The sequence below is a fragment of the Podarcis vaucheri genome, assembly GCF_965113315.1.
Source record: "Podarcis vaucheri genome assembly, chromosome: 7".
Classification (NCBI taxonomy): domain Eukaryota; kingdom Metazoa; phylum Chordata; class Lepidosauria; order Squamata; family Lacertidae; genus Podarcis; species Podarcis vaucheri.
Genome location: NC_138765.1, coordinates 76043159 through 76055175, shown reverse-complemented (window position 1 = coordinate 76055175; position 12017 = coordinate 76043159). Strand labels below are relative to the sequence as shown.

The window sequence follows — 12017 nt, the reverse complement described above, 5'->3', positions numbered from 1 at the left end:
GTCCTGTTAGCTAGGTGTCATGGGAGTTGTAGTCCCAAAACATCTGGAGGGCTGAGTTTGCCTATGCCTGCTCTAATTAATTGCACCCCTACATTTGTTCCCAGAGGGCCGATTGTATATCTCAGGAGAGAGAGTTCTGTAATCATGGGGGCACCACAGAAAAGGCCCTGCCCCTTGTCGCTACCAGACTGACCTCCCTTCCTGTATGCCCAACATAGTAGGCAGAGCCAGGGGACGATGACGACAGGCAGAACCAGAGCCAATGGCAATCAGAGCCAACTAATTCTGATTTTGTCCCCATCTTCCTCCCCTGCTGAGTTCTACAAGGGGCAAGTCTGAGAATTAGGAGGAGGAAGTTGGGAGGTGGTAAGAAAGCAGGCGGGTGGGGGCAAGCTGAGCTTGGTAGGGCGGTCCCCCCTTTCCCCCACTGACACCCTCTTTAGACAGTCCCAGCAGGCTGGTAAATTTTTTTAAAAATTAACGAATTAATAAAAAAAATTACAGGCTAATAACTTTAGTACACTTGGTTGCACGGATGGTTTAAGAGAACACCCCTAAAATATTTTACTTATCTCTGGGTCTTTCAAATTCCCTATCTGGAACCAAACCTAATATTTCCGAAAGGAACACACAGTAAATTTGCTGCAATCTGTTTAAGCCATCATCAAGCAAACCACGCCTTGCGAGAAATTCATAGGCAATCGTTGCTTTGAAGTGCTTTACCCCACAACCAAACATTAAGTCAAAAAAAGGTTGACCGCTTCTCCTCAAATGCACACTCCGAAACTCCACATTTGTTTAATGTGGAATAACTGCCATGTTTATTACATATAAAGCACCTGAAATAACCAGGTGTTGTACAAAATAAAATAATAAAATACAGGCACATGTTTTCAGGACCTGTGGTGTTAAGGTAACTTACAAATGCCGACTGAAATGGCAGTAAGAAACTTAAAAGTTGGATATAACCCCCCCTGAGCTCACACTGGAAGCAGATGGGTCTATGCGCCTGCACAGCCATAGTCAATGCTAGTCCTACTCAGAGTAGACCCATTGAAGTTAATAGTGATGGCAAAGAACATTAGAAGAACCATCAAAGGCCTACTCCTCATTGGATTTCCTCTCTTTTAAAGTCACCACTGGCTCTTGTGGGAGAGAGTTCCACAGTCTATTACGCTGTGTACTTCTTTTTGGCTGTCTTGAATCTATTCCTGAGTTCTAGACTAACCTGGCTCCCATTGGTTTCAATGGGTCGACCCCAAGTGTAAGCTACTGATGGTTTTTGAACTATTATTACTAAAGGGATCCTCGCTTAGTCCAACCTGATACAGGTAACTAAACATCCCTAATGCCGCCAAGCTCACCTTTCCAATGTGGAAGGAATCCCTTGGGGCTGGTGGAAGAGGTTATCCTCCAGACATGAATTTGTTTTAAAAGAGGGGGAATACTAGATCTACCAAATCGGTAGAACGTTAACAATGCATTGTTATCACTTTAATGTAAGTTAAGGCACTGATGCCAACACAGATCTATAGGGCTGAGGTGAAGAATCATGTTGCTGGGACTCTAACTCCCATCAGCCCCAGCAAGCATGGCCAATGGCCAGGGACAATGGGAGTTGTAGTCCAGCAATATCAGGCGTTCTAGAATATTGCTTTAAGGCAGTGTTTCTCAATTTTATTTTTTTAATAGCCGCTTGTAGCTAAAATAAAAGATCCCACCGCACTCCTTTCAAACCTGGCTCCCCTAATTCGTTCTTTTGAATTTTCAAATGGATTGAAATTTTGTGACTTTTGATTTTTCTTATTTACGTATATTTACTTTGTTGTTGCTGTTGAAACAAACACACCCAAGATCTTCATATGCCTACCTAGCTGAGAAACACGGCTTTAAAATATGAATAAAATGAAAAAGGGGTGTTAAGGGGGGAGGGGAGGAAGAATGACCAGGGGTCAAATCCGGGGAGAAAGGGAGGGGAATCTTGAAGTCCATGACTTCTGGCTCAGAGGTTAAAGTTGCGAATTTTTCTTCTTCATCCTGGGGAAGGTTAGTTTTGCACAAAGGTTGATTTGCTGTCGACTTGCTCCTCCTGGATGGGAATTCGGTAACTGCTTCTTCCGTCTGAAAGATGAGGAGGAGGGAATTGCATAGGTGAAGGTGGAGAATGTCAGTGTTTGTAAAAAAAAAAAAAAAGGAAAGGGTTCTGACCTCCCTTTGTCTCCTCAGCCTGGTCCTCAGACCCTTGTCGGCACAAAAGAGTCCACAAGAATATCCTTGCAGAGTGCTTTCTGCTTTTATTCTTAAAAGTCTTTGTGCAAAAGTGACTGACCAACTGTACACACATCACCACCAGCTTTCACTAACCAACCAACCAACCCAACAACAAATTAACATTTCTCACTCTATATATACAACCTGGTGCAGACCGCTGACTCATGCTGACCCATCTTTTTTTAAGCATTAAAGAAACAGCGGCCATTTTAGCCGTGACAAAGAAGACAGGTAAGCATACGCTTCAACATCTGGATGATCCAAATTCGGATGCTTGGGTTTTTTTGGTCCCGAGCTCTTGCAGGAACCAGTTGACCAGTGTCAGAGCGCGAGACAAAAACCGAACCCCTTTTGTTCTGGTGCACTGGCGCAAGCCAGCTCACTCGTGCCAGAGCGCCAAACCAAAAAAAGGGACATTCCAGGATCCAATCAGAAGCCAAGAATGACATCTGTAATTCCGGGATGTCCAGCTTAAATCAGGGTATGGATAAGGTGTGAGGGAAAACCTGTGCGCAGAAAGCATATCTTGTTTCTAAAACTGGAGAAGGTCATCTTAGAACATGGACTTTCTGATTCAGATCAGAGCCAAAGAACAGGTGGTCATCTATAAATTGTTGGGTTCTGGTTTCCAAAAGCTCCAACCAGGCGACAGGAGTTATAGTCCAGCAGTTTCTGACGGACATCAGGTTTGGGAAGCTTCACCGAAGCCACATTCACTTTAAGTGCTGCGATACCTCTTTAAACGGTCATGGCTGCCCCCAAAGAATTGTGGGAGTTGTAATTTGGTTAAAGGTGCTGGTTGTTGTTAGGAGACCCGCTACTCCCCTCAAAGAGCTGAAATTCCCAGAGTTCCCTGGGAGGATAGGGGTTGACGGTTAAACTACTCCTGGAATTGCAGCTCTCCGTAGGAGTTTTGAAGGCTAGCTGTGTTTCGGTTTGCATATTGTTTCAGAAAGCGCATGGCCAGTGTGGTTTAGTAGTTAAGAGTGTCAGGCTAGGACCAGGGTTCAAATCCCCCACTCAGCCACAAAGCTCATTGGGTGTGACTTTGGGCCAGTCACTGCCTCTCAGACTTCCCTACCTCACAGGGCCGTTGTTGTGTGTGTGGGGGGGGGGGTGTTAAACGGAAGCAGAAGAGAGAACTATGCATTGCCACCTTGAGCTCCTTGGAGACAAAAGTGGGATGTAAATGCAATACATAAACAAATGAATAAATAAATACAGTGGTACCTCCGGTTGCAAATGGGATCCGTTCTGGAGGCCCGTTCGCAACATGAAAAGAGCACCACCTGAAGCGCCGTATCTGTGCTGGTGCGCGGTGCGATTTGGTGCTTGTGCGCATGCACGAAGCGCGATTTAGCATTTCTGTGCATGCACTAGCGGCAAAACCCGGAAGTAACCCTTTCCAGTACTTCCGGGTCGCCACGGGACGTAACCTGAAAGAAAGTAACATGAAGCAAACGTAACATGTTTGATTTTTGTGTCATTCATTCTCGCTCTGGACATACCTTCCTGAAGCATTCTTGACAGCGCCTCAGTCCTTGCCTTGACCTCCACCTTTTTCCTCTTGGATTTTCCCCAAATTAGAAAATAGGCCACCCCTCCCACTGCAAGAAGCAGCACTGCAGTGATGGAGATGATCAGTACCAACACTAAAAGACAGAGGAGAGAGGTCAAACATTAAAGCTGTCAGGGGGAAGATTTTAAGGGCTCATTGCACCAGCTATTAAGCTAGGAGTTAACTCTCCAAATGCCACCTCGGAGTGACTCAGAGAAGTTCCGAATTCCCCATTAAAAAAGAAAAAAGGTGTGGATGATTGAAAAAGGGGAAATAGATTTCAAATTCAGTTTGGAAACATGACTTAAGTCCTGTTGTGGGAGGTTAGGCTAGATGTCCCTTTGTGCCCCTTCCAACTCTTACCATTCTATGGTTTCAATGGGCGCAAAGTGCCCCTAAATACAAGCTTATGCTTATCGACTCATCAGCAAGCCCATTTAGTTCAATGGGGATTACTTGCTGGTAATCATGGATAGGATTGCTGGTAATCATGGATAAATCATGGATTGCTGGTAATCATGGATAAATCATGGATTGCTGGTAATCATGGATAAATGGACCCCTGACCATTAGGTCCAGTCGTGGCTGACTCTGGGGTTGTGGCGCTCATCTCACTTTATTAGCTGAGGGAGCCGGTGTACAGCTTCCGGGTCATGTGGCCAGCATGACTAAGCTGCTTCTGGCGAGCCAGAGCAGCGCACGGAAACGCCATTTATGTTCCCGCCGGAGTGGTACCTATTTATCTACTTGCACTTTGACGTTCTTTCAAACTGCTAGGTTGGCAAGAGCAGGGTCCGAGCAACGGGAGCTCACCCCATGGCGGGGATTTGAACCGCCGACCTTCTGATCGGCAAGCCCTAGGCTCTGTGGTTTAACCAACAGCGCCACCCGCGTCCCATTTAATCATGGATACTGAGACACATTAATATGAATGGCCCTAAGTTATATCCATTAACTTCAGTGGGTCTGATAACTTCAGGGCAGGTGCTCAATGACACTCATGGCTAACTAAGATTTATTAATTTCAATGGGTCTACTCTGAGTAGGGTAGCATTGGCTATAACCCACAGTCTGGGCCCAACCCTACATGTTTTGGAATTGCTGCATCTATTAAGTCATTTTGGGGTAAGTTTAAAGAAATGTATATTTTGCAGAATATGTGTAGATTATCTACTTTAAAATGGGATTGAGAAAGAATGAAGTACAGGCCAGAGTGAGCCCATGGAAAACTAGAAGCGGGGGTGCCAACATTTTTTGGTTGGGGGGTACATTTGGACTTTTGAGCAGCTCCTCTGGTCGCTTCTCCCTTCGCCCAAGAGACAGAAAGAGAGAAAGTGAGCACACACACATCCTTTGGAAAAGTGAGTTGGGTGATTGGCGGAGCCAGCCGGGTTAACCTGAGCCTTGAAAAGCACATAGAGCTGAAAAAGGAAGTGGGGAAGAGTGTCGCATTTCCAACTTCCTCCTTCAGCTCTGCATCATTTTCAATGGGGTGGGGCTTAGAGTCTTTGTGAGCACCAGGAAAAGACCTTAAGGGCACCATTGCACCTACAGACACCATATTGGTGACCCCCCCCCCATTGAAAGCAATGGAACAAGAGAAATTAGCAGAGGAATCAGCATTTATCCCCCTTACTCCGGTTCTCGGGTCCAAATGCTCCGGATACTCCTGGATCCATCACTTTCACATGAGTGGATGAAACAGCGCGAGTAAATGTGGGGTCCGTAGTCGACACACCAGGCCCTCGTTCTGAACTAGGCTGACGTGTGACAGTCGTCACTCTTGGATCCACAGAGAAAAGTTGTGAGCAAAAAAAGAAGAAGAACATTTCAATATTTTTAGGATAATTCAGGCCCCATCTGTATTGGCATTCTGCCGGTTTTCAAAGATGCACCCATTTGCACAGGTGTTCCCTTGATCTCATGACCCCAAGTCTCCAGTTTTATTTTATATATCTTGTTTTAATGGGATTGTTCAATTACGTTTTTAAATGCATATAATTTAATGCCTTCATTGGATTCTCTTGGTACCCGACCTAAAGCGCTAAGCATACTACTTTTAATACCGGAGGGTGTGTATGTTTAAGACTACAGCAGTTACAATTACAACAAGTAAAACATGACATTAGTATGAAAACACAATATTAGAACAGTTTTAAACAACTTAAAACTTTTGAAGTCATTATAAAAATGACTACAAAATTGTTATTGTTGTTGATATATGTTTTAATTATGGAGGTTTATGAGCTTTTATACATGTGAAGTCTATTTTGCTATTAACAAGTATATGTTTTGTTTTATAAAATAAAATGGTTATGACCTTGGGGCCAGTCACTGTCTCTCAGCCTAACCTGCCACACCAGGTTGTTGTGAGGGTGAAATGGGGAGAGGAGAATTCCTTATAAGAAAATGTACATAAATGCAATAAATAAATGTAAATCTGAGTATCTGTCTGTCTGTCTGTCTGTCTGTCTGTCATCTATCTATCCCAGTTCTGCTGACCCTACCAACATCAGCTGCCCTTAAACATGATCTTTTGCTGGACAATACTTACTCTGGCCAAGATTGACATTTCACATCCCCTCTTTTGAGAAACTGCCCACTGGGACAAGGTTTACAGACTGAAATGATAAGAAACAAAACAGTTTTTAAAAAGCAAGCTAATGGCTTGTCCACACTTAATTTTGCCCTGGACTTTGGGCCACACTTTAAAGCTCCAGAGCTTTCACTGCAAAAACCTGCTCTTTAAAGCTGAATCACAACAAACAAGCAATTCAGGTTTTCCGTGGATTAACGTTTCTTCCCATTCAGCTGTAAGGTGCAGGTTTTTGTGGGAAAAACTGCACAAACAAACAAACAAGTGCTTGGCTCATGCCTGCAAAGTACAGAGGAAAGGTAAGTGTGGATAGCCCTGTTAATTTTAATAGTTTAATAACTGACACTGAAATTAGAATGCCTAAATGTGTATTGGTGAAAAGGTTTAACGTGGGGACTATCCCCCATTATGAAAGCCCAGAAGAGCACTCTGAGCTCTTGCTGAGTTGATTATTAACTAACTAACTGATGTTCTTTGGTAGCGAACGTGTGAGTGTTGTAACCTTAGATCATGCAATGAAGGTATTGGGTTGCAAATCTCCATTTTGTGAGGAGTTGCCTTTGTGTCTTTTGTCTCAAGGCTCTGTGAAATAAGAACAAGTGAAAGACCCTCTCTGGCTGAGAGAGAGAAAACAGCTCCAGGCAAGAAATGGATGCTGTGGGAAGAGACAGACCTCTGCTTCTAGGTCAGTTGAAATTATTTCATATTTTGTAAGATGCTGAGCATGTGCTGAACAGCACAAGACATTTTTTATGTACATTTGATATTTTAATTCTGTTACAAAGAAAGTTCTGCCAGTAAAACTTTGAATCATATCTTTATGGGTCTGGAGAATGATTTCTCCCGAAAGGAGTCAGTTCTTATGCATCCAGTCGCTTCAAACTGTGCGATATTAATATCTGCAATAAATCCCTAAGAAATAAGGCAATACTGGAGCAGGTTGGATTCGTGCTGGGCATGTCACTTCCTACTTTGGCTAGGAACAGTCGAGAAGTGGCTTCCACTAGCAATATATTTAGACAGGCCACCACCGGCCTTGGACTTCAGAAAACTCAGTACTCACTCTTTTCGCCAAAATTTCCACTGGCTGGAAAATGGCCTGGGAGGCATGTGCAGACTGTGTTGGAGGTTGTTTTGCATGACTCCTTCTCCTGGAGTCCCTTGTCTGTAGAAGAAAAAAGAAAAAAATGAAGATGGAACGAGATGTGCTAGCTGAAAAGAAGGAGCTCCCCGCTCCTGTAGGCGATAAACCACTGGCCTGATCTGGTGGAAAGCAGATTTGGGGGGAAAGATGCCATAGATCAGTGGCAGCAGAAAAGAGGTCCCAGGGATCAGGATTTGGCTGAGAGCCTATGCTCAGAGCAGACAGAGCGTAAGGCACTTCCATTAGGAGTCTGGAGGGCTGATTCTGAATCTCCATTCCGGTCCCAGAAGATGTAGTGGGAATTATAGTATATGCTGGGATAGATAGGCTACATGTGATGAGAGGTGCACACGAGTGTGCGAGAGGATATTTTTAGGAGAACCTCCTTACCCAGAGTGTCTTAAGGACATGTCAAGAATGTTTGTGCAGGAAGGACTATGCCTTGAGATAGTCTGACAGAAAGTAGGCACCATTTCTTCCCGCTGAATCAGGCGTCCAGCCCTGATAATGCAAGCATGCTTTGCCTCTGAGAACCTAACCTAATATCTATGCACATGTAAAGCTAAGGCCTGTGAATGCCTCTATAAAAGCCTGTGTAATTTACAGGCCTTTTTTTGGGGGGGGGGGTTCCCTGGTGTCTAGGGACGCGGGTGGCGCTGTGGGTTAAACCACAGAGCCTAGGACTTGCCGATCAGGTCAGTGGTTCGAATCCCCGCAACGGGGTGAGCTCCTATTGCTTGGTTCCTGCTCCTGCCAACCTAGCAGTTCGAAAGCATGTCAAAGTGCAAGTAGATAAATAGGTACCACTCCAGTGGGAAGGTAAACAGCATTCCGTGTGCTGCTCTGGTTTGCCAGAAGCAGCTTAGTCATGCTGGCCACATGACCTGGAAGCTGTACACCAGCTCCCTCGGCCAGTAAAGCAAGATGAGCACCGCAACCCCAGAGTCAGTCACGACTGGACCTAATGGTCAGGGGTACCTTTACCCCTTTACCTCCCTGCAGTTATTATGTCCAAATAAAGCTGCCTCAAACATCATAATGGTGTGTTTGTTGAAGATATCCACCACTCTTTGAAAGAAAACCCACCAGTCTAAATAATAATGTGCTGTATTCCACCCCAGTCTCTGAGCAGCGCAATATCCCAGTGTTCGTGTTTCCCTTTGGAATGAGGCACAGCGGAGACTGTGGTGTCTTTATGATCTATGGTTTATTTACAAGCTGAGCCTGCAGTGGAGGGGTTCACAGCATTAACACCACAAAAGGGTCTTGTTTCTTCCAAAGCCGCAGCCTTGGATTCAAACAGAAATCAAACATTGCTCTGACTCTCTCTCCAGTTTGCTGCTTTATTTCTAAGTCATGCAACTGCCCCTTTCAACTCCAAACTCTGCCCTTGAGGGAGGGATTTGCCATCTCACACCAAGCCTCACCAGGATGCTAGCCTGGCTATTCCAAGAATTAGACACCTTGAATAAATTCTAATGCTTGCTGGGATGAGGGGTCTAGCACCTATCTTAGCACCCCAACTCATAGATATGATGATGATGATCATCATCATCACCACCTGAAGTTTAGTCTGGCCTTACTCTGTCTTCTGGGGCAACAGATCTGTCAATTTCATTTCTTCCCATTCCCAGTCATGCTCATTTCCCCATGTATTCTGAGGCACATTTGTGTGTGTCTGTAAACAGGACCTCACCTTTGGAGCAGGTTGTGCAACGCTTGCACCTCGATTCGGTGTAGCCCTCATTGTAATAGCCGTGGTCGCATGGCTCACAGGTTGAGTCGGTAGACACCGTGCAACGTTTTGCCAACTCTTTTCCTAAACAGAAGAAAAAGGGGTGCTGAGGAAAAGGGGCGAAGGGCAGAGACACACACTGGTGAAACAATCCCCAAACGTTTCAAATGTAGCTGGATGTTTAGGATTCTTGTCTTTTCGCCCAAACAGTCTGGAACAACGTGGAATCACAAAAAGTGGGCCTGAAAAATATACTGTACACCTCAAATCCAGGGTGAAGAGGTGTGTCTTCAGCATTCAGTGGAAGCTGTGTGGTGAAGACACCAGGCGCACCTCCATGAGGAGGGAGTTTCACAACTGAGGGGCCACCACAGAGAAGGCCCTCTCCTGGGCTGCTACCCTCACTGAACCTCTAAGGACGAAGGACTACCAAGAGGGTCCCCCTCAGACCAACTCAGAGGGTCTGCAGGGAAGGAAATGGTCTTTCAGTTATTCGGGGCCTGGGCCACGGAAGGCTTTAAACACCAATGTGAGCACCTTGAATTGGGCCCAGAAATGAAATGGCAGCCACTAAAGCCGTTTTAAAACAGGGGTTATCTATACAGAAAGCTAACCAGAAATCTGGCTGCTGAATTTGGGACCAATCAAAGTTTCTCAGTCTTCTTCCACTGCAGCCCCACAAAGAGCGCATTGCAATAAATAAATGAATACCAAAATCCCGTTCCATTATAGGGTCTTCCCTCCTGTTCCCTGTAATCCAGATTATCACTATTTTTGGATTTAAGCACATGCCGGCAAATCAAGGTTGCATAGTTGGCGCTCTTATGCACGAAACCTTCTTTCTGCAACCCGCCCCCCCCCCCACTCCGATAAAAGGTTCAGAGGTTTTGCCATGAGGAAACTGATGGGGAAACGCAAGAAAGGCATGGGATAAAGATCTGCTTGATGTAACATCTAACCACCCCACAAACAACTCGGAAGGAATTGCTCGGTAAATACCTGGCGTTGTCTAATCCAGTGCTTTCCCAGCTCTCACTGCTACTTCCCACCCATGGAAAAATGGCTACGGGTCTTGCTGGACCACTCCCTCTTTCCCTTCTCCTTCTGCACCAATTGCAGTGCACTGTGCTAGATGCTGTATCATTTCTCATTATATTTTTGCTGCATCAAATACATCTCTTAGATGTTGGATCTGATTGTACAGTGGTACCTCAGGTTAAGTGCTTAATTCGTTCCGGAGCTCTGTACTTAACCTGAAACTGTTCTGAACCTGAAGCACCACTTTAGCTAATGGGGCCTCCTTCTGCCGCCATGCCGCCAGAGCCTGATTTCTGTTCTCATCCTGAAGCAAAGTTCTTAACCTGAAGCACTATTTCTGGGTTAGCGGAGTCTGTAACCTGAAGCGTATGTAACCTGAAGCATATGTAACCTGAGGTACCACTGTATTGCAACTTGAATTCCAATAGACTTCAGACCGTAATGCAAGAAGAGAAATGAAAGAAGCAATAACAACACAGTTTTAAAAATCAATGGGGATCTTTTACGCGACGGGTGTGTCAGCTCCTCCTTCAACCGCAAATCCACAGATGGGGTGCGAATCCCCTGAGTGAGGCATGGGTGGCCAGAAGACCAAAGTTTGGGAACCTCTGGTCTAATCTCCCCGCAAACAAATCAGGATGGGTGCTCAATAAACAAGTCTGAAAGCAACCTTCCTCTCTCTCTCTCTCTCTTTCTCTCTCTCTCTCTCTCTCTCTCTCTCTCTCTCTCTCTCTCTCTCACACACACACACACACACACACTCTTTGCCATTTAACCTCAACTGGAGAATCTGTGGTCCACCAGGTGTTGCCTTGAACCAAGCTGGCTGGGGGAATGATGAACATTGCAGCCCAACATCTGGGGAGCCACAGATTACCTGCCTCTGTTGTGTTTCGGAGTCCTTTTTGCTAACTAACATTCTAGTCCGTATGGCTCCTCCAAATGCCAGACATCCCTGGATGATGTTGGATCGCACAACCCATCTTCCCCATCTGTTGGGCCAAACTGGTTGGGGGTTGATGCGAGAGAGTTGGGGTTCAACAGCATCCACCTGACTTTGGCAACCACCTGACACCCTCCCTTCAGCCTTAAGTTACCTGCTGGACATTTCCTGCAGCACTTCGAGTTCCAAAGCGGGTATTCATTCTGGGCACACTTTAAGCCCCCCACGGTTTGCATGGGCAAAATGAAGATCAAGAGCAGAGCGAGTCCCAGGCTGTAGTTCATGGCCAGCTTCAGCGTGGCTGTGCCAGTTGCTGTCTTCATCGAAGCAGAGCAGGAAGAGAAAAGCATGCAGACTCTGGAGGCTGACTGGCAAATTTCAGCCTTGAACCAGAGGGAAGTTCCCAGCAGAAGACCTTTGTTGCTGGGTTTTTCTTTCTAAATGGAGACCAAAATCCATTTCCTCTTTCTGAGTCAGCTCACACTCATTCCGTTTATTTGAGTAAATTGTAGTGATCAGCATTTCTTCTCTCTCACCAGCTTACATTACTGTAGTTTGTTTTCAACCAGCGGTGCCTGGTGTGCGTTGCGACAGGTTGGGAGCCCAACAGTAGGGGGAGCCAGAGCCAAAGACATGCGAAAAGGATCTAGGGGTCTTGTTGTTGTTTAGTCGTTTAGTCGTGTCCGATTCTTCGTGACCCCATGGACCAGAGCACGCCAGGCACTCCTGTCT

General features: G+C 45.6%; 1 protein-coding gene across 1 annotated transcript; it reads right to left on the bottom strand.

Annotated features, from left to right (window-relative positions):
• Positions 1–1096: 1096 nt before the first annotated feature.
• Positions 1097–11706, bottom strand: TNFRSF4 (TNF receptor superfamily member 4). Its single transcript, XM_082233094.1, has 7 exons — positions 11440–11706; positions 9266–9388; positions 7489–7590; positions 6384–6450; positions 5466–5611; positions 3780–3923; positions 1097–2121 (listed from the first exon to the last, which is right to left on the bottom strand). The coding sequence occupies exons 1-7, from the start codon at positions 11633–11635 to the stop codon at positions 2048–2050; spliced, it is 852 nt and encodes a 283-aa protein (XP_082089220.1). The 5' UTR covers positions 11636–11706; the 3' UTR covers positions 1097–2047.
• Between the last annotated feature and the right edge of the window lie 311 nt (positions 11707–12017).

Excerpts from the sequence above, each read along its gene's own strand:
- TNFRSF4 (XM_082233094.1), bottom strand. The coding sequence starts at position 11,635 with ATGCTTTTCTCTTCCTGCTCTGCTTCGATGAAGACAGCAACTGGCACA. Across the intron at positions 7,591-9,265 it reads TTGCACAACCTGCTCCAAAG|ACAAGGGACTCCAGGAGAAG; the intron begins GTGAGGTCCTGT and ends TTTCTTCTACAG. Across the intron at positions 6,451-7,488 it reads TGGAAATTTTGGCGAAAAGA|TCTGTAAACCTTGTCCCAGT; the intron begins GTGAGTACTGAG and ends TTATCATTTCAG.